General features: G+C 42.7%; 1 protein-coding gene across 14 annotated transcripts in view; it reads left to right on the forward strand.

Moving 5' to 3' along the window:
• Positions 1–24,217, forward strand: part of GRB10 (growth factor receptor bound protein 10) — a 203,454-nt gene that overhangs the window by 79,555 nt on the left and 99,682 nt on the right. For 4 of the 14 annotated variants that reach the window (XM_024249925.3, XM_054559171.2, XM_054559173.2 and 1 more), the window contains one exon: positions 9,916–10,003. The exons of 4 other annotated variants lie outside the window; for them this stretch is intronic. In XM_024249925.3, coding sequence (XP_024105693.2) covers positions 9,916–10,003 — 88 coding nt within the window. Of the gene's footprint in view, positions 1–8,507; positions 8,692–9,915; positions 10,004–10,208; positions 10,303–18,124; positions 18,258–24,217 lie in introns of those variants that run through there. 6 more of the 14 variants (XM_024249929.3, XM_054559172.2, XM_054559174.2 and 3 more) reach the window with 4 other exon arrangements.

The following is a 24,217-nucleotide window of genomic DNA, read 5'->3' on the forward strand; positions in this document are numbered from 1 at the left end:
AGCTAGAGGTGAGGGTGGAGGTGGTAGAGGAAGTGGAGGAGGTGGAGGTGATGGTGGAGATGGTGGAAGTGATGGTGGAGGTGAGGATGGAGGAGGTGGAGGTGATGTGATAGTAGAGGAGGTGGAGGTGAGGATGGAGGAGGTGGAGGTGATGGTGGAGATGGTGGAAGTGATGGTGGAGGTCGTAGAGGAAGTGGAGGAGGTGGAGGTGAAGATGGAGATAGTGGAGGAGGTAGAGGTGATAGAGGTAGCAGAGGAGGTGGAGGTGATGGTGGAGGAAGTGGAGGTGATGGTGGAGATGGTAGAGGAGATGGTGGAGATGGTAGAGGAGTTGGTTGAAGTGCTGGAGGTGATGATGGAGGTGGTAGTGAAATGATGGTGGGGGTGGTAGAGGAGATGGAGGTGGCGGTGGAGGAGGTGGAGAAGGTAGAGGAGGAGCTGATGTGGCAGTAGAAGTGATGGAGATGGAAGGAGGTGGTGGGAAGGGGTGGAGTGCTGGTGGAAATGTTGGGAGGGGAGGTAGTGACGGTAGAGGAAGAGGAGGCAGGGGCAGTAGTGGCAGTAGTAAAAATAGCAGCTGAGATTTACTGAGCTGTGCTTTCCATGCGTGATCACACTAAATCTTCAATAGTCCTTGGAGGTTATACTCACACAGGGTGGTTTAATGTCTTCCACAAGGTCATATAGCTACTCTTCTGTAGAAATTCTAGAGCTAGTGCTGTCCCCCTTTCAGCCAAAGTGCCTCATTGATGTGGGAATACCGGATCCAAAAACAGGAACAAAACTGACTTGGCAAAGGCATTTTATTTTGGGAAAACCATTTGTCAAGATTGACAGGCTCTGGGCAGGAGGTTTCTTTGTAGGGTGATGGAAATGTTCTAAAATTAGATTGTGGCGATGGTTGTACAGATCCTTAATTATACTAACATTCATTGGTTTGTACACTTCCAACAGATGAAATTTATGTTATGTAATTTATATCTCAGTAGAGCTGTTTAAAATGTAAATGATTGATAGACTCCTCCCCTTGTGAATAACCGGAATTGATGTTTCTGTGCTGAACACTGCAGAGTGGATGGTTAAAGTGAGGCAGCTCATGCACTACTTTTGCTTTTAATTCAAGAATGGCCACACTTGGAGGTAGTTATGTGGAAATAAGTCCCTGAATATGGAGTACAAGCCACTGATATGTGTGTTTTTTAGGCCATATGATTTTAGTGAAAATGTGATCATTTTTTATGTGGTGGTATTTTCCCTGCCAGGCCAGGCATTCTTACCATTTGGGAGAAAAGTTTTTTTGTACTCTGACCAGGGCTTGCCCAGATATTTTCATGTCGGCCTCAGCAGCCTGTGTGAATACAATTGTAAGTAAAGAGCATTCCCCTTGTTCCTTGATACGAGACACCTGGCCTGCTGAGTTTTCTTTTTCCCCATCTCAGGCTTTTGGAAGCAGCTTTTGTTTTGGTTTAAGGATCAGTTTGACTGAAATCTCTGCTTAAAAACCTCTTGCTCCCTTTCCTCTTGCATAGACATAAAGTATAATATCAAAACAGGCAGTGTCACTTTGGGTGAGAAAAATGGCTCTGGCTCATTTATTATGAGGGTTATTTCCATTTGAGGGACTAGTTTTGCACACCTTGCAACTGGCAGAATAGGAGTGCTGATACTGCAGCTTTTACCAAGTTCACTAATGTTTTAGGAATTTTTTTTTCAGCCTTTTTCAGCCTTGTGGAGTTTCTGCATGTTTTAGGAATTCTCTGAGTGACAGATTTTGTAGTTACCCGTAGCTCGGTTGTTAAGGACATGTTCTCTGATTCAGCCCCAATGGGTTTCTTCATACCCATGCTTATGAGATGTGATTCGCTGGGCAAGCTGCTGTCCTCCTTTTTCCTCATCTGTAAAGATGAGGTAGCAACAGTACCCATTAGAGACAGGATTTAAGTGGGAATGTGTGTAAACTGTCTAGCACTGTACCTGGTACCCAGGAACTATAATATTAGTAGAATCCTTGCCATTTTTACATTAATATTTAATAAAAGTATAATTACATGGCTGAGGGAGGGTAGTTGTGAAATCTGTAACTACACTGTATCTGATGGCTTGTGTGTGTTCAGAGTTCTAGAGCAGGCATATGTGCAGTTGGTGGAGAGGGTGTCAGGCGTTGGAAGGGAACTGATGAGCTGGGTGATGCCTCCACTTTCAAAATGCAGGTGACACAGGTAGTCACTCTTCACTTGGGCTGCAATAGCTTAATAGACTTGCGGTTTGAAACATTTTACTTCTTTAAGTGCATCCTGTGTGAAATGACAAACCCCATCCCTGTGGCAGTTCACATGTTCATCTGCAGACTCAGCGCCCTTGGGTGGACTCCAGCAATGTGCCCCACCCGTCTCAGCTGATATCCCTGGCTGGGCAGGAGTGGTTTGGGAAACTACCTGCAGGAAGGCCCCAAGGAGCTCTGGGACCCGGATGGTGGGTCGTGTAGGATTGCGTCTTCTCCTTTGCCTTTGCATCAAAAATCTGAGGGTAGCTGCAGGAGAGGGTTTTGGGGGGTGGGGGAGGGCTGGAAGAGCCCCTTTTAACTGCACCCTCAGGAGCAGTTCTCATCCACTGTTCTCATCTGTTGCTTTTTTTTTTTTTTTTAATTTGGTTGGTTGTTTTTGCATACCTGTAATGTTTAAAGTTGATCCCTGTTAAGCCCGTAGGTTATGATCGGGCATTCTCCCAGGTGGAAGACATTTCGAATCCCTGTCATTCTGTTCTCTGTGGCATTGGTCTTTGTTTACCTTAGTGGAGTTATTAAGTGTGCTTTCTGTGCCGTTCTCCGGGTTCTGAAAATATTGTACACAGGGCAGGCTGAGGACACAGCCACGTGATACCCACTGTAGAGAGAGGGAGAGAGAGACCTCCTATGCAAGCTGCCGGCCCTGTGTTCCGTAGTAAGGCCAGTGCCCGCTGTCTACAGAACACTCAGTACCTTTAGTTGCTGGGCAAGCCCTTTATTTATGTTATTTTAATTTGAACCTCAGAAGTGACCTATGAAGTGGTCGTTCTGCCTCAGGAAGGTGTGGAGATACCCCGAAGGTGAGGCAGTTGCCCTGAGTCCCAGGACTAACCAGCATGTGGGGGCCTGGGATCTGAGCCAGTGTCCCGCCTGCTGTGCAGTCCTTCCATTTGTCACCTGCGGTGCCTGCCACACTGATGATGGCACTCCTCTCATCCAGTTTTCCCACTGCCCCTCCAGCCGTGCGTTGCTCCCGCTTTTTAGATAAGAAAACTGCCTGAATCGCCCAATGAACAACATACCCTGGTTCTCTGGGGCCGGTTCCTCTTGTGCATCTTGCAGTGTTTAGTTGGTACCCAGCAGAGGCAAGAGTGCATTTGATGCTCTAGTTGAAACGGAATGCTAGTGACTGGTGGTAGGGGCTGCTTCCCCGCTGTTTTGTGCCCAGGCTACCTTGTGATGCTTTTTGCTGAAGCCTGGGCTTTGAAAGGTGGGTCGTGAAGCATTGTTGTCCCTCTATCCTCACAGAGAGGCAGAGGCTTCCCTGCCCCAGATCTTGGAGTGAGGCTGGGCTGTGTGCCAGGGTTGTGAGGATGAGTCAAGGAGGCCCGTTTCTGGGGAGAGGGTGGGCACCAATCCATTCACCCTTTTTACTTCCTGCTTGGAATTAAAGCAGGGCTGCTGGGTAAGGTACGAGGAGGTAGACTTTTCATTGGGGTTGTCAGAGAAAGTACCAAAGGGACGAGCCTTGAGGATGGGTTGATGGGGTGTGCATGGTGGATGGGGTAGAGAACATTCTACATAGTGAGCATCCAGGGCCGAGTGCTGTGAGAGGCATATAGCGGTCACTTGGGAGTCAAGGAAAACCAGCTGGGTTGTGGCTCCTAGAGTACCATGGAGGTATGAGTCACATTACATTAGGAAGGGCAGTTCACACATAGACACCTGGGTCCCCCATCATGGGCCTGACTTAGCAGCTCTGGCTGGGGCCTGGGAGCCTGCATTTCTACCATGTTCTCCAAGGTAAGGACCAGCCAGCCACACCAGGCCACCTGGTACCCTAACAGGCATGCCCACAGAGTCCACAGCACAACTCACCATTTTCTTCCTCCCACAAGTCACTTTTTATGTGTACTCTTTGAAACCTGCAGCCCTTCCTCCGCAGAGTGAGGGAAGTTAAGCCACCTGCCTCTGTTAGCCAGGGTCTCGGCAGTCTGCAGCAGGGCACCCTCCGGAGGGCACGGGGTGGGGGTGGGGAGCAAAAAAAAGAATTTAATGGAGGGGTCTGGAGAAAGCAGCTGAGTTGTGGGGTCCTAGCCTGGGGCTAGCAAGGAGAGGGAGTGAGGCCAGGGGGCATTTGTGCAACCCCCAAAACATGGCTTACGGAAGGAACAGCCCAGCTGGCCTCGCGGGCCATGTTCCTGCCTGGCCTGGCTCCATCGGCCGCCCACCACTGGGGGCCAGAGGACCAGCTGTTGGTCGATGCAGCTCAGGCAGACTCACTGCCCGGCACAGGACGGGGGAGCAGACAGAAACCATTCTCCTCACCCACTGGAGGGCTCTGTTACAGGAGATGACTCAGCACAGGGCCTGGGACTGGGTCACCCCAGGAGAGGGAGGGCTTCTCATGTTCATCTTTATGAAGGTGGCGTTTCTACCCTGATCTGCGGGATGGGCTGATTCTGACTTTGGCAAGTTTTTCTAAAGCATGTGGATTTGGGAAAGTTCAGCATTAGTGAAGTGACCTGTGGGACTTTAATTAAGGAGCTTGGCTGCCCTCTCCCATCCTTTTACCTTCCCCTAGAGGTAGAGAGCATAGTGATTAAGGGCTCTGAGTAAAAAGCGGACTCACGGCCGGGCACTGTGGCTCACGCCTGTAATCCCAGCACTTTGGGAGGCCAAGGCAGGCGGATCATGAGGTCAGGAGATCGAGACCATCCTGGCCAACATAGTGAAACCCCATCTCTACTAAAATACAAAAAATTAGCCGGGTGTGGTGGTGCATGCCTGTAGTCCCAGCTGCTTGGGAGGCTGAGGCAGGGGAATCGCTTGAACCCGGGAGGTGGAGATTGCAGTGAGCCGAGATCACACCACTGCACTCCAGCCTGGCAACAGAGTGAGACTCCGTCTCAAAAAAAAAAAAAAAAAAAAAGCAGACTCACAGGGCCTCCCCCATTCCCTTCCCAGTCCTTCCCCCAGTGGGCGAGGCTGGGAAACAGACACACAGACAAACAAAAACTAACCTGGAGAGGAAACCAAGCTAACACAATGATAAACCTTTATTCTTGTCCCTGTGTTCGTTACCCTGCACCTGGCAAAGCGCCACTGTTTGCCTCTGAATGGTGGGTAGACATTTGCCGCTTACCTTCCAGCTGTGTCCGGATGATCTTTAGTGCCATGGTGGCTAACTTTTTCCCTGTCGCCTTTTGTGTTTTGGCTTTATTTTACAATCATCATCATTTGTCATACCATGAAATCTTTCTTGGCTTCTCAAGACAACAGACTTCATGTCTGAAGTGTCTATCTATTGAATTAAAGAAGGTACATTTCTGTTTTGACCTTGGAATTTCATAAACAGATGAGCCACTTGTTGAAATTTTGTTCTTACTGCCATACTTTGTCATGCAGGCCTGTCATTTTAACAGTGCTTGAGGCATAGAGTTGCAAGATAAAATATAATATCCCCAGTTAAATTACAGATAAGCTACAAATACGTTTTAAGGATAAGTCTCATGAAATATTTGCCACATACTTATACCCAAAAATTATTAGTTATTAATCTGAAATTCAAATTTAATTGGACATCCTGTATTTGTATTTGCTAAATCTGGTGACACTGTTTAGACAAGGTTGCCTTAAATTAGGTTTGCAAGTTACTTGTCTTCTAAATAGATGTCTCAGTGGAGCCTGGTTGGCGCTTAAAAGAGGAGGTCTCGGGCAAAGCAGTCATCTGACAGAGGAATGGGCCTCACACCTCACAGTGCACAGGAAGCACCCAAGGGGCTTGTTAACCTGCAGGGCCTTAGGACTTCTTGCAGGACAGGCCTGGAGCAGGGCTGTGCAGGCCCTGCGTGATCTGGAGGCTGGTCCCACCCACCCTTTGAAATAGGTGGAGTAGCATATCTTCTGAATATAGTCTCTCAGTGTTTGTGGGATCAACCCAATAGCAACATTCATATTAGCAGTGTGTAGTAATTATTCACATACATAGCAGTAAATATTTCAGATGAGATGTTTTAATAATTTAAGCAAACTTTGAAACTATTTTGATGTTTGCTTGGAAGAAAATGACTAAGGAATTCATATAAAAGAAGCAAGAGGGGAAATGTTCTGCTGATGAGAAAACACGTTGGCAGGCTGTGAGAATGGAAAATGTGGGATTGCTGGCCCGGGAGCGGGCAGCTCTGTGGAACCGGCGAGGAGGTGGCTGAGAAACACTTGGATGTGTGTAAGATTATAACACGTGAGCAGGGTGACCTCCCAAATCAGACAAAAGGAAGGCTTGGGTGCTAAGTGGGCCTGGTAGAACTGATGAACTACTTTTTGGGGGAAGGAGTCATTGTATTTTCTCTCCTTTTACTTTCCCCCAAAATAAATGTCAGGAAGAGGAAAGAGTAATACATCAAGTCAGAAGAGAAATCAGAGTAAAACACAAATGAAGGTTTTTCAGTTTTCTTGATAGAGGCTGCAAATCATTTTCACGGTTAAATGATGAGCCAAAAAGATAAGGTCAATAAACTTGACTAGATTGGATTACACTTTTAAGAATCAAAAGTATAATTAAATTTAAAGACATGCAAAGTGGGAAAAACATTTGCTACAAATGTGAATGAACTTACTTGCCTACTGCGTAAAAAGCTCATCATGGGAGAAGTAGAAGCAAGCGGTGTTCAGTGACAGGGTCGGGAGGCCAGCGGACCACCAGGGATGGGTGCTCACCCAGGGCTCAGCCTGGCTTGATGTTTTCCATCATAAACAGATGAGCAGATTGACTCAGAGAATCCAGGTAACTGGCCCCAAACCCTTAGCTGATGAGTGTCGGGGTTGTGATTCATTCATGGACATTTTTTATGGGGAACCCCTTGTGCCCTCAGGATCTAGTCTAGCTGACCTGTTAAAGGATAGCCCAAAAGAAGAAATACAAAGGTCTAATTCGCTTATGAAAAATGTTCAACCTCAGCATTATAGACCTGCATATTAAAACCACAGGGTGGGGCGGCTGCTTACCTCTGGAATTAGCCAGAAAAAAATTCCAGAAAAATAAACAGTCACTGGCTGGCTTGGGTGTTATGAAACAGGCGGTTGCCTCTACTCCGGGTAGAAGGGTGAGTGTGTGAAGAAGAGTTTGACTGTGTGTATCTAGAATCTTAAAAAAGTGCACGTGGCCTCTGGCCTAGTCCTTCTACTTCTAGGGATCCTAAGCAAATAATCAGAAATGTGGACAAAGTTTTGTGCTCGAAGGTGTTTGTTTATTTGATCATTATTTATGCTGTCTGAAAGTTGAAAACAACTACAGAGTGTCTACTAGAGTAGTTTAGAATATGAAAAAAATGATATTTACCTAAGTTTTAAAATAGTTGAAGACAGGGACAGGAAAACACAGAATTATTTACACAATCGCATTTCAACAGTGTCTAGTTATGTACAACAAAGGTGCAAAGACCACGGGAATGCTATTATCCCACTGTTACAGTATTTAGGCTAATTTTCTATCTACTCTAGGTTAGATATTTATATAAAAATTTTCTTTGCATAGATTGTTGTAAAATTCAGAAAAGGAAAAATATTTCAGATGCTAAATTGCAGACTGGGTGGGAAATGTTGGCCATGGAATTGCAGAAACTAGATGGGGGATGGCTGAACTTGAGGGGCTGGGCTGGGAGGTACCACCTTCTCAGATAGCCAGGGGAGCACAGCTCCCTCCTCAGTGCCTGTTGCGGAGGTTCTTGGGGACCTTGCCCTTTCCTCCCAGACACTGTGTGCTCCAAACTGTCCTTCCCCTCTTTCTTAGTCAAAAGCTTACATTTCCAACAACCTGTATTTTCATCAGTAGGATATTGGTGAAATGAATTACACTACACTTCTACTTGGTGGGGTACACTAGAGTGCCGACAGAGATGATGATTGTTGGCCTGAAAAATTTCAAAAACGATATTAAAACACAATATGTGGAAGATAATTATGATTCAGTGTTTATCAGGATCATTTGTAATCCCCATGTGACTCAAATAGAGTATGCATGTTCTCTACAAATAATCCAAACATTGCATAGATGCACATGGTAGTTTCTGTTTTTGTTATTCTGATAAAAAGAGAGGTTCTGTTTTAATTTTTTGTTCATTTTTTAGCATACAAAAATACAAATTTTTATACTTAGCAAGTTTTACATCTGTGATTAAAAAATGAAAAGAAAGCTATTTCTTTTGAAAGGGGAAAAAGAGAGAAGCTGGTGAAAATGTCTCCCTTCCTTAGGGCTTTGTTCGTTTTATTTTGTTTTCTCCAGATATTCTGGAGGAAGGTGTGAACGCAACTTTGCCTCCCAGGGAACAAGCATCCTCCTTCTAAGTGATAGATGTGGGTGAGCTGACCCTGCTGGAGTCTGTCCCCTGGGCTACCCTCTGCTTCCCCTCATTGTGAGTGGTCCGTGAAGCACAGCGTTGACCAGACCTAAACCTGTTTGCTCCCAGGTCAGTGTGCACGCAGCAGAGAAGTGAGCATCCATCCCATTTCATGCGTGAGCAAGGAGGGCTCTGGGTAGAGAAACTGCTTGCTGGGAAGCATTCAGGCAGAAATTAAGAGTCACATTCCCAAGGCCTGCTGCTTGGGCACCTTGTTGAAATCAATGTGCCTTTTGAGTTTCTTGGGCATTTTGAGCACTGCAGAGTGGTGGGAAGGAGTGTGGACCCTGTAGCTCGAGACCCAGAACAGCCGGGACCCACTGGGTGATGAGGGTTGTGAGGGTAACTCACCTTCCCATGCCTCAGTGGCCGCCTCTGTGGCAGGAGCCCTGCTTGGCAGAGGGAGCTGTGTGTGCATGTTGGCTGTTGCCAGCACCTTGCATGCTGGATGTTTCACGTGCTTCGGTTTGCAATCTGGAAGGTCTCTTTTGCACGAATAGGAGGGAATTTGCTGAAGTCAACTATGATATTTGTGACAATGTATTAATAGTAGTTTTGGGGCACATCTTATACTTTTGGCACAGTTCAAACCTTTCTAATTACAGTAGTAGTACATATGCATCATAAAGATTTCAAAGATTTTTATAAATCTATAAGAGAAAACAGACATCTCTCCACCCCAAGTTAGTCACTGATAATATTTCTTTCCCCACATTTGAATGTGTCTTTCATTGGCTTCTGGTCCCATGCAGGTGTGTTTCTAGAATTATGGGCTTAGGATCATAATATTGCTGTTTTACATTTTGCCTGAAAGTGTTGTTCTCACACTAATGTCTAAAAAAATGCCACCGAGCTCCTTAACATTTTGTAGAGGGAACCATTTATAAAACACTCTCTAGATGTTTCTGTCCCAGGTAACAGAACGCCCAGCACTTGATTACCTGTAGTTGTTACAGAAAATGCATGTGTTCCATGGAATGTTAATTATTTCTATTCACTGCCTAAATGGAGCAGTTGGCAATAATTCTCTTTGAATTGCTATTCAGGGAAAGCTATTTAAGCCCAAACACAGGAGTAACTTTTAACTCCTTTGCCAAACTTGCACCTTTTCACGATTAGCTTCCCTTATGCAGTCTGTTTTCAACAACTATCATTGAAAACGGAAAAAGTAAGTAAGTGGAAAGGAAGTAAGGAATTGAGGAAGAAAGGAAATGCTGGGGAAGCTGGGTGTTGAAAAGTGTGGGATGCTTCTTGTGAACTCACAGCCTTTCTGCTGCGGTCCTGTTTCTTTAGGACAAGGTGGAGCAGACACCTCGCAGTCAACAAGACCCGGCAGGACCAGGACTCCCTGCACAGTCTGACCGACTTGCGAATCACCAGGGTAAGGAATGAGCAAAACACAAGAACACTCCCAGTTCTAGCTTTGCAGCAGTGCCAAGATCTGATGTTCTAAAATGTTGCTCTTGACACTAATAGATTACAATTCTAACATCGGTTCTTCTTTTCTCATTAAGGACAATGAATTCCAAAATAGAGAAAGATCCTTGGTTCTGATATCTTCATGTATTTCCTTTCAATTAGCAAACTTCAGTGAGCAAAACTTCAAGATCAGTTTCATACGAGTTATCTAGGTTTCAGCCGAAAGGCGACTTGATGTCACCTATTGAAGGGTACTCCAAGGTGAATCCTCTTGATTTTGGCATTTTTATGTTTCCAATTAAGATGGTTTTGGGTGTATGTACTCTTGGTCTTTCTCTACCTTTCTGTGATTCTTTCTGTTCCTTCTATTAATATTTAATTTCCAATGAGGTCATTGTGGGAAAGGAATGAAAGGGAACTACCTTTAGAAAATTAGACTACTTAGGAAATTAGACTGAATAAATGGAAGCTTTGCCATAGGATGAGGAGCCTGAGGATTAGATAGAACAAAACGTGCGCATGGCACATTGTTTGGCTTATTGGAGAGTTTAAGTACAGTAAATCACAGGTCCTAGAGCTGGTGGGAATGTGAATATTCTGATTATCTTAAATTACTTAATGAGAAAGGTTGACTATAAAAATAAAAGCTGGGATCTGACCATGAAGTCAAAGCAATGTTTTCTCAATTGTTAGAAGATTCATAAAAGCTGTCAAGGTTTTCTGTGGCAAGCATAATTTTAGGATCATCTTTTAGAAAACTTTGAAATGACATGATGTGGGGAAAGGGTACCAATTTGTTAGTGTTGACTTCAAAACTTAAGAAAATTTTAACGTGTTACGTTGTATGCTCACAAATGATCTCATTTAAATGGAAATAATGTAAGCCTTGGTGTTAATGCTCATATAAAAACTTAGGTTAATACTTTAATTAGGAAACCAGAAAAAATTACACTGAAAGAACTTTTTAAGGCTTACCTTTTATCCTTTGTCTTTAAGTTGTACATTCAAATATTCTACAGATATCAAAGTCGTTCAATTAAGGGACATTTGCAGCACAGAACGTGGAGCACATTCTGTGTAAAAGAGAGCTGGTTCTCTTCCTTGATGTGGAGTTACACAGTATACAGTTGAAACTGAGTCTCGGATGTATCCCCACACCTGAAACAGGGCTTAAAGGAATGGATGAACACGTCACTATATTGAACCCTACCTCTGCTCAGTGACCCAGAGGGTTGATACCTTTAAGCACACCCTTGACATTGGCCACCTCTCAATCATTTTACATACACATAGCATGTAAAATGGGAAAGCCAAAAGGACTCAGCCTTGCTCAGACCCAAGTATGTCCACAGAGCATTGAATAGTGCTATCCCCTCAGGGCTGTGGCTCCCAAAGCGGCGTAGGTGCTGCTGGCCTAGGTCCTAGGGAATACAAAGGGCTGCGCTTTCCCTTCTCCGGCAGTGACTGGGGAAGCAGGGCCAGAGCCAGGCCCACCGTGTCCAGCCGAGAGCTGTGGTGGGGCTCCCCTCTTTTCAAAAGATGCTGGAAAAGGGCCGTTGCCTGGGAGGAATTGTAGTGCATGTGAACTCATGGCCAGGCAGCCAGGCAGAGTGGATGCAACCCGGCAGCCAGGCAGAGTGGATGCAACCCTGCAGCCAGAGCTAACCCAAGCAGCCTCCCAGTGCTGTGACGCAGACTGCAACCTTCACAGTCTTCCATGAGGCAGCAGCTCCAGACTGTCCTGACTTGACCACTCAGTGGGGTGGGGGAGGCAGGAAAAGAGAAACAAAACAATCCACCTAAAGCAAGTCTGCAAACCAGCATTCCAAAAGCACATGAAGCAGTCCCGTACTAAGAAATATGGTATAGCCAACAAAACCAAGAGATTACCAATTTAGCCTATATGCAACAAAAAAAAGTGTGACCAAGGCTTTGAAATATGTGTTCATAATGCTCAGACAGGTGCATGAAAGAATAATGTCTGTAAGACAAGGCAAGAAACTATGAAACACAACAAGACAAAATGAGGCAAGACCTGGGCACCCTGGGCAATGCCTGAAGGCAATGCAGTGTACTCCCAAGTGCAGGGGGGAAGATAACCATCCATCTACAATGTTATGCCAACACATCACTGACTAGGGAAGGCCAAATAAAGCTTTCTCAGGCAAAGATTGAGAAAAAATGTGTCACTGGCAGTCTTCACTAAAAGAATGATTATTATTTTATTTTTATTTTTTAAGAGACCAAGTTTTGCTCTCTCACCCAGGCCGGAGAGCAGCTTATAGCTCACTGCAGCCTTGAACTCCTAGACTCAAGTGATCCTTCAGCCTCAGCCTCCTGAGTACCTGGGACTACAGGTGTGCGCCACTACTCCCAGCTAGTTTTAAAAATTTTGTAGAGATGGGTCCTCGCTAGGCTTCCCAGGCTTGTCTCAAACTCCTCAAGCTATCCTCCCATGTCGACCACTGGAAGTGCTTGGTTTACATGTGTGAGCCGCGGTGCCTGGCCTAGAAGAATGATTAAAAGTACTTCTTAAGGAAGAAGGAATGTGGATACTAGGGAAACACGGCACATATGGGAAAATAATAGGTGATGAATAATCAATTGTGTATTTAAAAATATTAGGTGCATCTAAAGTATTGACTGTAATTACTAAAAGAATGTGCATATAATCTATAGTTCCCAACCTATAAGGGATTATATATGAAAAACAACAACAACAGTCAAACAACATCAAGTAGAAAACAGAAGAAAAACAAGATGTGAAGAGAAAAAAGATATTAAACAAAATACAAAATAAGATAGTAGGAGTAATTCCAAGTCAATTCGTGATAGTGTTAACAAACTCAAGTTAATAGACACACATAGCTCCCTCTACCCAACAGAGACTTGATTCTTTTCTAAAACCTGTGTAACTTTTTGAAAAGTTGACTGTATATAGAAAGTTGCACTAAATTTTAAGCAATCTATTTCACGCAAGGCTTGTTCTTTGACCCAGTGTGAATAAATCAGACGTCAACATAAAAAGTTGAAAACAAATCACATAAACATGCATGAGGAAACTTTAAAACACACCGACTCTTATTTTACTTATGAGTTAGAGAGGAAATTGCAATGGAAATATCAATCATTTAGAACTGAATGAAGGTGAACATAGAACAGGTGGAAAGTCATACACTGCTGCAAAGGTGGTAAGGCTAACTTTCTAAGCTTCAAAAAAAGAAAAATTGAAATTACAGAAATGAAATAGAATAAGGAATGTAGAAGGAATTAATTATAAAAATTAAAGTCAGAAATTGTTGAAATAGAGTACCAATAGGAACAAAATCAAACACCAGTCTTTTGTAAAAACGACCATAACAGCAAACCTGTAGCACAGACACTCAGGAGGCCAAAAGGTGCCCAAGAAAATCATCTTAAGAGCACGTTAGCAAGTTTTAAAAACAGCATCAAGAAAATTGTGAACGAAAAAATAGAAATCGGGCGGAAATAGATGATTTATTTCAAAAATGTAAAAACAAAATAGACTCTTGAAGAAATATAAAATCGTAATAGAGAAACAGCTCTGGAAGAAATTGTAATCAATACTATACCTTCAAAAATACTCAAGTGGTTTGCAGATGAGTGATATTAAACTTTCAAGAAACAAACAATTTCTCTTTTTTTTTGAGATGGAGTCTCACTCTGTCACCCAGGCTGGAGTGCAGTGGTGAGATCTTGGCTCACTGCAAGCTCTGCCACCTGGGTTCATGCCATTCTCCTGCCTCAGTCTCCCGAGTAGCTGGGACTACAGGTTCCCGCCACCACGCCCGGCTAATTTTTTTTTGTATTTTTTAGTAGAGACAGGGTTTCACTATGTTAGCTGGGATGGTCTCGATCTCCTGACCTCGTGATCTGCCCTCCTCGGCCTCCCAAAGTGTTGGGATTACAGGCGTGAGCCACCACGCCTGGCCCCAACAATTTCTCTTTTTATACACACAGTTTAAGAGTGTGTACACTCTTAAACACAGAGGACAACAGCTTACACAGAGGACAAGAGATCTCCGATTCATGCCATGTTTGTGTATCTTTGAAACAGTACAAGAAATCAAAATTACAATACCATTTTACATTTTAACATAAAACAAAAGGTCTAAGTAAAACACTAATGAACCAAATTCAGTACCTTATCTTAAGTGAAATGTAAATGAAACAAATGTTATGACCAAATTGGTTTTATTATAATAGTGCAGGGGTGGTTTACTATCATAAAACAGTGAACACACTGAATATGTCAGAATTAAAGGGGAAAAGATAATCATTTCACCTGGCAGAAAACTATTTAATACAACTCTTCACTCATTATAATACATAACAAATAATAACAAAATTTGTACTCAACTAGTACTGAAAAGAAACCTCCTTAACTTGTTAAAGTTCATTTGTTAAAAACCTACAGCATTGCATCATACATAATGGAAGACTGTTAGAGTCATGTTCATGAACATCTAGAATTAGACAGCGGTGCCTGCTGTCACTGGAGGTCTTAGTGTAATAAAAGAAGCAAATGAAGAAACAAAAATGTAAACATTAGAAACGAAGACTGAAATATGTGTCTTTTTGCAAATAATTATCCAAATAGAAAATTTACACAGATAATGTTAGCACTTTTAAAATGAGCAAGAATTCTCTAAGCAGATATAATGTGAGATCAACAGGTAAAATGTAATAGTACTCCTGTATGCCAAGAGAAAACAATTAGGAAATGTAATATAAAAAGAAATCCCACTTATAATATTAACAAAAATTATAAGCTATCTAGGAGTATATTCAGGAAGATTACTAGGCATTATAGGATGTTTCAGAGCATAAAAACAACCTAAGTGGAGAGCTATACTATGATCATGGATCAGGAGACAGAATATAGTGCAGATGTCACATTTTCTCAAGTTTATCTCTAAATTTAATGCAGTTGCAGCCAAATTCTTAATAGTTTTGTCACTTGTGACTTGAAAAATGTTTCCTAACTTTAATAAGAAAGAGTGAAACTCAAGAATTTGAAGACAAATTTGAAAAACAACAAGGCATTTGGAGGATTGATTTGCACTATCAGATAGCAGTCCCTCTTATGTGGTATCACAACTAAGAAAGGATGTTATTAGTTCAAGGCCAGACAAATAGACCAAAGGACCAGAATAGATATCCCATAAAGAGACCCACACATTTATGGAAACTAATACAGCACAGTGAAATCGCGGCAGAACAGAGATTACAGGAACCATGACTGTTCACGTGGGGTGGCAAGAAATGGAAACCTGCTGTGTATTCTACACAATAATTGGTTTCAGGCCAATTAAATAATTAAAAGTGAAAGAACAAAATGCCTTTTATTTATTTGAATGACAAGAATTAATGAATAGTGAGAATCTTTATTCTCTTAGGCTAAGAAAGACTTTTGTGAATAAGACTTAGCACAACCATAAAGGGAAAATGGTAAATTTGACTGTATTACCATTACAAATTTCTGTGTAGATGTTACAGATGATATTTAACATGCTGAAAGGCACACTTCAGCCTGGAAGAATAATTTGTAACTTGCATGTACATACAAAAATGCATGTAACATGCAGAGTATTAGTATCCTGTTTATGTAAAAAAAAAAATCCTATAAATAAAATAAGATAAACAATTACATAGAAAAACTGGCAAAGAACATGAGCAGGCAGTTTACAAAAAAGGAAAGCATGATGTGTTTGTGTCTGATTCTGGACACTCATTTCACAAGAAAAATATGGAAACCAACTGAGCTGGAAATCAAGGAAGCCTGTGCTCTGAGGGCTGTTAGATGGAACAGAGAGGCACAGATCCTTCTTTTAAGTGGGTCCAAGTGCAGAGTGTTCATCCTCCCTCTTGGCGTGTTCACAGCCCTGTGAGTCTGCAGAATGGACCTGGGGCTTGCAGCTCCCTGGCACTGGGTACAAAGGCTCCTTCCCTCCCTGGGGTGGGGTGGGGGTGGTTCAGCCCACAGCACAGCCTACAGGAGTCAGTGCCTTCCCTTTCCCATCTCTGTGCCTGACACCAAGTTCAACTTTGGGGATTCTTTTTAACGAGATGCTTTGGGACCTATGACCAAATCTAACTAACATACAGTGCGGTTCTTTCCTGCTTCCTTAATTTTCGAGGCATAATCAGATGCTGCCATCATAGGCTGTAGCTTTACATGGTATGTTTGATCCAGAGTGGCCTGGATCCTTGCATGGAACCTGATGTTTAGAATAAAAGATTAGCTGTGACTTTCCTTGACCTGTTACTGCTATCTGGCAAAGAGGATTTATTGCTCCTGTTTTATTACCTTGTTCCTAACTAATGTAAGCAGCTTATTTTTGTGTGACAGTTGCTAAAAATGCTTCCCACATTTCTTAGCAGCACACAGCAGGGAGGGATGCACTTTTCTTTGAAAGGGGGTGGTTTTGCAATAGGTGGAATTACTTTTGATGATTTTGAAAAAACCTTTCTTTATTAAAAATATATAAAACAAAATTAACCATTTTAGTCGTTTGTATAAGTGTACATTAAGTGGCATTGATCATATGAACAGTGTTGCGCAACCATCACCATTTATTTGTTTCCAAAACTCTTTTATCACCCCAAACAGAAACTCTGTACCCATTAAGCAATAATTCTCCCCAGTCCCTGGTAACCTCTAATCTACTTCCTGTCACTTGATTTGCCTGTTCTTAGTACCTCATGTAAATGGGACCATACACTATTTGTCCTTTTGTAACTGGCTTCTTTAGCTCAGCATGTCTTCAGGATTCATCCATGTTGTAGCATGTGCCAGAATTTCCTTCCTTTTGAAGGCCAAATAATATTCCATTGTGTGGATGGACCACATTTTATTTTTCCATCATCTGTTGAGGGAGGAACACTTGGGTTGCCTCCACCTTGTGGCAATTGGGAATAGTGCTGCTGTGAACATTGACATACAAGGGTCTGAGTTCCTGCTTTCAAATCCTTGGGATATGTATCTAGAAGTGGAATTGCTGGATTGTAGGGTAATGCTACGTTTAGTTTTTTCCTCAACAATATTTTTGAGATGTGAAGTTTTATTTTTAGAAGTTTGGCCTCTCAGTTTTAGGCAAATTTTGTCTGATTGTTGTTAATGCTCATGACCCAAGCAGAGATTCCTGGCCATGCCTCTCACCAGGAACACAATTGAGTAAAGATGCCCAAAGGGTTGAAAAAGAGATGTTGAAGTCTGTGTACAAAAGTAGATAGAGCTGACTCTGTAGAGAGCTCCCAAAGGCTCATGAGCTTAGTGGGCCCTGTGGTGCAGTGGTAACAGCCTGAGAGGCTGCCAGTGAACGCTGGTTTCATTTGAAACTCTGCTCTCTTGTGTACTGAGCCTCAGTTTCCTTGTCTATAACATGGGACAACAGTGCCTTCTTTGTGAAGTTGTTGTGAGAACTGGAAAGAGGCGTCTGTAAAGCATAGGATATCATGTCTGCCATGGTGTGCCCTCTTTAAGAAGTAACTCTTGCTAGAGAGTGCGAAGAAGTGGGTCTAATTCTGGAAGGCGGTTTGCTACTGTCTAATAAAAGCCTTGCAAAGGTCATACATTTAAACCCATCAATTCCAGGAATTTATTTCAATGACATGTGCATGTGTGTGCATGTATATCCACTTCAATTCAATCAATAGCATATTCCCCTAGAATAAAGGAAATAGGGAAAGACAAGACTGATCAGATAAACATTACATACACTGATGATTCTGTCTTAAAATATGTTAAATATCTAGTAATTTGAGAAGATGCTCAGATTTACTGAGTGAAAAAAACAGGGAAACAGGTTACAGTACTGTATGGTCCCAATTTTGTAGAAAGAGAAAATAAGAGCACAATATATGTTTTATATAATGATGTTTAATTTGGGTGGTGGGATTATGGGTGATTTTTATTCACCTTATAATATTGTGTATTTAAAAATTTTGAACAAACGTAACAATTTTTCATAATGAAAATAAAAGTATAATTACTATTCTTTTTCATTTTATTTAAAAATACAATGACAGAACTTTGAATGTTTATTATCTAAACCTATAGCAGACAGGAAAGAACAAAAGACCCTGGAAATTCCTGTAAGTTCACCTCAGTAAGAGTTGGTTTTGGCAGCGGTATAGTATTGGAAGAGAGAGGCCAGCAAAAGGAGCCATTAGAACTCACGGAGTCCAGCAGGGTAAGTCCATTTACCTAGGAGCAAATAGCATTACACCTCATTAGCCCAGTGGACATCAATCATGCTCAGAGAGAGGACTGAAGTCACTAAAGGTCGCGTTATATTCTTTGCCCCCTGCTTAAGAAAGAAAGCAGCCAAGAGGATGATGTACGATATGTACAAGAGGGAAAATGAAAATAGGTCCTCTTGCTGGAAGGTGTGTCACTCTCACTCCCTAGAAAACTTACTGATCCAGGATAATGCCTTCCTCAAAGGTTTTGCAGTTGTCAAGAGATAGGGTGTTTTGTTATCAGTAATGTGTGGTTTTGATGTTGATACATCATCCTGGAGCAATTTGTGGCACCACTAGTTGGAAAATGAATAGATGATGAGTTTGAAATTTGAGGAAGTTGACTTATTTCACTCTGAGTATTTTTCTTGATTTATTTCCCAAGAATATTTTCAGACCTTTGAGGACGAGGCGGTGTGTAGGCAGTGGGGAGAAGTCATGGTCTGAGCAGGTGGTGGGGGACATATCCAGTGGGTTGCACCCTGGGAGGATGCAGAGGTGTGTCCCAGGCACAGGGAGGGAGAGAGCCTAAAGCTCTCAGGATCTGGGGGGCTTCCCAATAGCAGAGAGGTTAGGAGCTGAGAGAGGGAAGGAAGACATGCATTGTCAAGTTTTTAGAGATTGACAGTCTACCTGCTATCATGGCATTCCTCTTGGGGTGAGAAATGTGTTTTTGTTATTGGCTTATTTGCAGTTTCTCAATGTGCCTATAATGTGGTTATTCTTACAATGGAAAAAAAGTTATATAAATTAAAAATTTGAAATGAATGATTGTGCCATTACAGTGTACTCACCAAACTGCAGAATTTTCCTACTAACAGGTGCTCTGAGACCCCTGAGTTCAGTGCTCGGGGGAGTCTGAGGTCTCATCCCTAGGAAGACAGGCTTCGGTAATCAGTGCCAGCCTGTGGGTAGGTGAGGGATGAGTGGCTGCATACACCACAGATTCTTCGTCCTGTGAGATCTCACCTAGCCTAGTTTGGGTGGAGACAGGATCTGAGAATTTAAGTTATTGGCCAGAGTCATTCAAGGTCATTCACTCTATTGAGAGATCCACTCTATGAGAATTTGGCAGAGAGCCCAAAACTCATTTTTAGCATGTCCTTAGTCCCCTCAAATACCCCGTCACAAATTGACCCTAGCCCCCTACTCTTGCATTGTTATCAGTTAGTGGCGTCGTGATGGATTGCAGAGTTTCTGTTTTTGGTGTTGTTTGTTTTCGAGGCAGAGTCTCACTCTGTTGCCCAGGCTAGAGTGCAGTGGCACTATCTTGGATCACTGCAACCTCCACCTCCCAGGTTCAAGCAATTCTTGTGTCTCAGCCTCCCAAGTAGCTGAGATTACAGACATGTGCCGTGACACCTGGCTAATTTTTGTATTTTTGGTAGAAACGGGGTTTCACCATGTTGGCCAGGCTGGTCTTGAATTCCTTACTTCGGGTGATCTGTCCGTGCTGGGATTACAGGCGTGAGCCAGGATTGCAGAGTTTCTGACCACAGACGAAGTGGTCCTACCCACCCACTTCCCTCTATTCTCCGTAACAGAAGCCTTGCAGAGTCTCTGCCCAGCTTTTTTTGTCTTCTGCTTGGCCAGAGACACTTTGTTGCTCCGGCTGGCTTCTCTTCTTTGCTGACTGCAACTGCTTGGGTCTCCCTTTCTCCTTGCTGGTGTAGCTGCTTTAGCCTTGTGGGCAGGGCAGGCTATGGTCCTGCCTGAAAGTGGAGACTGTGCTCTTCCAGCCTCTGTGCCTTCTGTGTCTGTCTCCTCTGCTCCATGTGTACCTCGGGCGCTCCAATCCCATGCCTGCAAAGCACACACATTCATCATGCCTTTGTTCCGTCTGGAGAACAGGGCTGTGTGTGTGATTGTCATAGTGAAGCCTCCTGAGCTGGAATCGAAACATTTTCCTTGATTGCTGGAGTCATAACCCAGGAATTGTATGTAGTTCATTCTCTCAGATGGAGACATCCTACACAAACACTTGACTCCTGACTTGAGGAATGTCTTTCAGGCTCTGGAGTTCAGAGGTCCTCTCCAACCCATTACAGCTGTTTTCTGACTTTAGTTTCTTTAGCTTCTTCTCTTGGTTTTCTTTAAGCCAGAAATACTGGTTATAGGCATGCAGCTTTAATTTGTAGCAATGTGTTTGGTGCAGTGCTTTCCTTTGTAGTAACAGGGGAAGTGTAGAAGAAAGATTGGAGGATGGACTATTTCAGAAGCACCAATTTCTTAGTGGAGAGACTGTCAAGAGGAAAAGACCAAAATTAGAAAAGAATGCCAGTTATTAGAGAAGGTAAAATAGATCAAGAAAAAATTTTATTTTTTTCCTCCAAGAAGCCATTCTGAGCAACATTAGGTGCCGAGGGACACAGCCTGGGTTTGGGCTGGCTGTTTTTCTGTCTTTTGGTCTCTTCCAGCAATGCTCTTTGACTAGGGGTAAGTTAGGAATCACTTTGCACTTTAGATTCTTCGTTTGCATGTACCCATCATGCATAATTATTGGCAAAAATAATGATGCTGATGACGACTTTGAGGCCTGTGCTAGAACCTCCCTGCATGTCTTATCTTCCTCATCAGAGCTACAGATGGGAAAACTGAGGCTGAGAGGTTTGATAACTTGCCCAGAAGTCACAGACAGGTGTTAACTCAGTGGTGGGATGGGAATCAAAGCCAAAGTCCATCTCAGGTTTTAATTTAGAGGAGCCACCCTGCACACACCTATATGTATAAGCTGCCTGTTGCGAGCATTATTTTATATATTGTATTTTTCCCTTTCTCCCTAGATCATACATTTCTTGAGGGCAGTACACATGTCTTACTTACTGTGACGTATATACTGCCTGGTATATACCACAAGGTTCTACTGTACTGCCTGGTCTGAAGTCATACTTTATAGATATTTAATGAATTCCTGAACTCACATGCCATTAATAGACTTGTGGGCTCCAGAAAGGTCCTGAGCCCCTGCCTCTCCCCTTCTTGTGGGAAGTCCTGGTAACTCTAGGCAAGCAAAGGTAGAATCCAGTCCCCAATGCCCTGTCTTCCTGCTGTGCCTTGCCATTCATGAGACATCGTTAGCAGTTTGGATGAGGGCATGATTGGTGAGAGAACAGGAACTCAAGCAGGAAGACAGCATATTGTGTCATGATTCCTCTAATGTTCTCTTATCTAGCTGATCTTTTACTATGTTATCCACAAAAAATCTTCAAGATTTTATTCATTATATATATGTGTGTGTGTGTGTGTGTGTGTGTGTACACAGTTGTCCCTTGATATCTGCAGGAACCTCCTGCGAATGCCAAAATCCAAGGATGCTCAAGGCCCTGATGTAAAATGGCATAGTATTTGTGTATAACCTACACATTTTCTCCCCTATACTTTAAATCATCTCTAGATTACTTATAATACTTAATGCAATGTAAATGCTGTGGAAATAGTTGTTACACTGAATTATTTGGAGAATAATGACAAGACAAAAGTCTGTACATGTGCAGGTACACTGTTTTTCTTAATATTTTCAATCTTCAATTGGTTAAATATGTGGATATGGGGGGCTAACTGTATCTGTGCAAAAGTAACTTTTGTGTTAGTATCATTTTCTCATGGTGAAACTGTGCTATTTCCAGTGGTAACTTTCTTTTTCTGAAACGCTCAACACAGTCCTGAAAAGTAGTGAATGTTGGTCTCCGGTTGCACACTGATGCCAAAGTTGATGATAATTGTGATTTCTGTGACTGCCCCCACCCCAGACACTAAATACCTTCTATTTGGGTTGAGATGCAGAAAAGCTAGGAGAAAAATCATCTATAATCCTTTTCCCACAAAATAACTAATGCCCATATTTTATTTCAGCCTTATGGAAATGGAGTCATGCCACAGCAAATAATAGCATTTTTACATGTCATTAATGATTGTTCTGCAACCTACAGTTAAATTATGATAGTATAGTTTATTAGATAAATATGCCATGATTTCTTACCTTCATCTCTGTTTCTTACATGTTTAAGTGACTTCTCCAGCTATAGTAGTAGGTTCCTAACCTATTAAGAACTTATGCTTCGTATTTTAACCCGTTGAATCTACCTGTCATATGAGGTAGGCACTATTATTATCTCCATATTTATAGGGAAACTGAGGAAACTGAAGCCAGAAGTAGAGGACTTGCCCAGATCACAGCCCTTGAGAGTGGCAGAGCTGGGATTTGAACCCAGGCTGATGGCCTCTAAGCATTTCGTCCCTCTACTATTCTGCTTCTAGATTAGCCCTCCTTCCTTATCCAAGTCCACCAGTATTTTCTTTCTTTTTGATTCCTCAGATCGTTCGGTGGCTCAAACCAAGATTTCAGCTGTAGGGATTGAGTTTTCCTTGGCCTTGAAAGCAGTAGATTGAATCCCTACAGTTGCCCCCCCTGCCTGGGACAGTGGTTTCCCTTTAATTGTGCTTATTCCTTCCTTTCCACTTTGAAGATCATTTGTCTTAATAAGGAAGATAGGAACAAAAAAGGCATTGAGGAGCCTGTGTTCTCTTTGTTTTGCCCCAGTGTGTTAGGCAAGCAGCAGACCTCTCCCTCCTGGTCCTTATTTGGAGCAGAACTGAAAAAGCCATTGTCATCCTTTGTAATTTTTCAAATCTCAGCTATTCTGGGCCTTCGCCTTCCCCATGCTCTGACAGTTCACGCCACTCTTTTGTCTGGTCCCCTTTGGTAGATAATTGGACTCCATTAATGTTTCATGTTTCCTTTAGCTGTCAGGATGCTTGCAGCTCAATAGAGGGCTTTATCCCAGCAACTCTTTCTGTTCCCCTGGTGTGTTTGCTTTTCATCCTCTTGCTCCGCAGTTTCCCTGTGTCTTTCATTCATTCGTTCATTCGTTCATTCATTTGTGAAACAAGTATCGGTTGCTCGTGTAGGCGATAGGAGGCCTGGGGCCCAGGCCCAGGGGACGCAGTGGTGAGCAGCGAGTTATTTCTGATTTAATGATCCACAACATATGGACCGTTTTCGTCCACGGAAGTGCAAATCCTTTTTCGAAGTAGCAGAGTACAACTTAGAAAGAAATAATTCTTTCATTTCATTAAGATCAGTGATGAAAGAATACTTTTAAATTTCCCCTAGGTAGAAATGAGAATATTCTTTCTCCTAAAATCCAATGTCTGTATTATATTTTTCCACTATATTGTACTTTGCCTAAATTAACCTTTTTTTCTTTTTCTTTTTTTTCTGTTTTTTTGTTTGTTTGAGACAGAGTTTCGCTCTTGTTGCCCAGGCTGGAGTGCAGTGGCACGATCTTGACTCATCACAACCTCCGCCTCCCGGGTTCAAGCGATTCTCCTGTCTCAGCCTCCCGAGCAGCTGGGACTACAAGCATGCACCACCACGCCCGGCTAATTTTGTACTTTTAGTAGAGATGGGGTATCTCCATGTTGGTCAGGCTGGTCTCAGACTCCTGACCTCAGGTGATCTGCCCGTCTTGGCCTCCCAAAGTGCTGGGATTACAGGCGTGAGCCACCGCACCCAGCCTTTTTTTTTCCCTTTTTAACCACAATTAACCAGTACTAATCAGCCAGACTCTAGTCATTCCAAATAAGTAGAATGCTTCCTTATTTTGGCATGAGTTATCTTTCTTATACAATTTTAAATTCTATCCCCAAAGGAAGATGTCAAACTAGAGAATTTCAGTTAGATTACAAGGAAAAAAATAAAAATAAAAACCCTCTGTCATTTGCTACAGAATGTACTAGTATTGCCTTCAGAAGCAATTTAGCAAGGTTTCCAATATCACTTTTGTTAACATGGCTAATATTATACTCCCCACTATGAATTAATCCCATCTCTAAGGAGGTCCTCAAAAATGTTAGTTTCTTACCCATGGGTAGACACTGTGTGCACATTTGCAGTCAGTCCTTACAGTGA

This window comes from Pongo abelii, chromosome 6 (genome assembly GCF_028885655.2).
Source record: "Pongo abelii isolate AG06213 chromosome 6, NHGRI_mPonAbe1-v2.0_pri, whole genome shotgun sequence".
Taxonomy (NCBI): Eukaryota; Metazoa; Chordata; class Mammalia; order Primates; family Hominidae; genus Pongo; species Pongo abelii.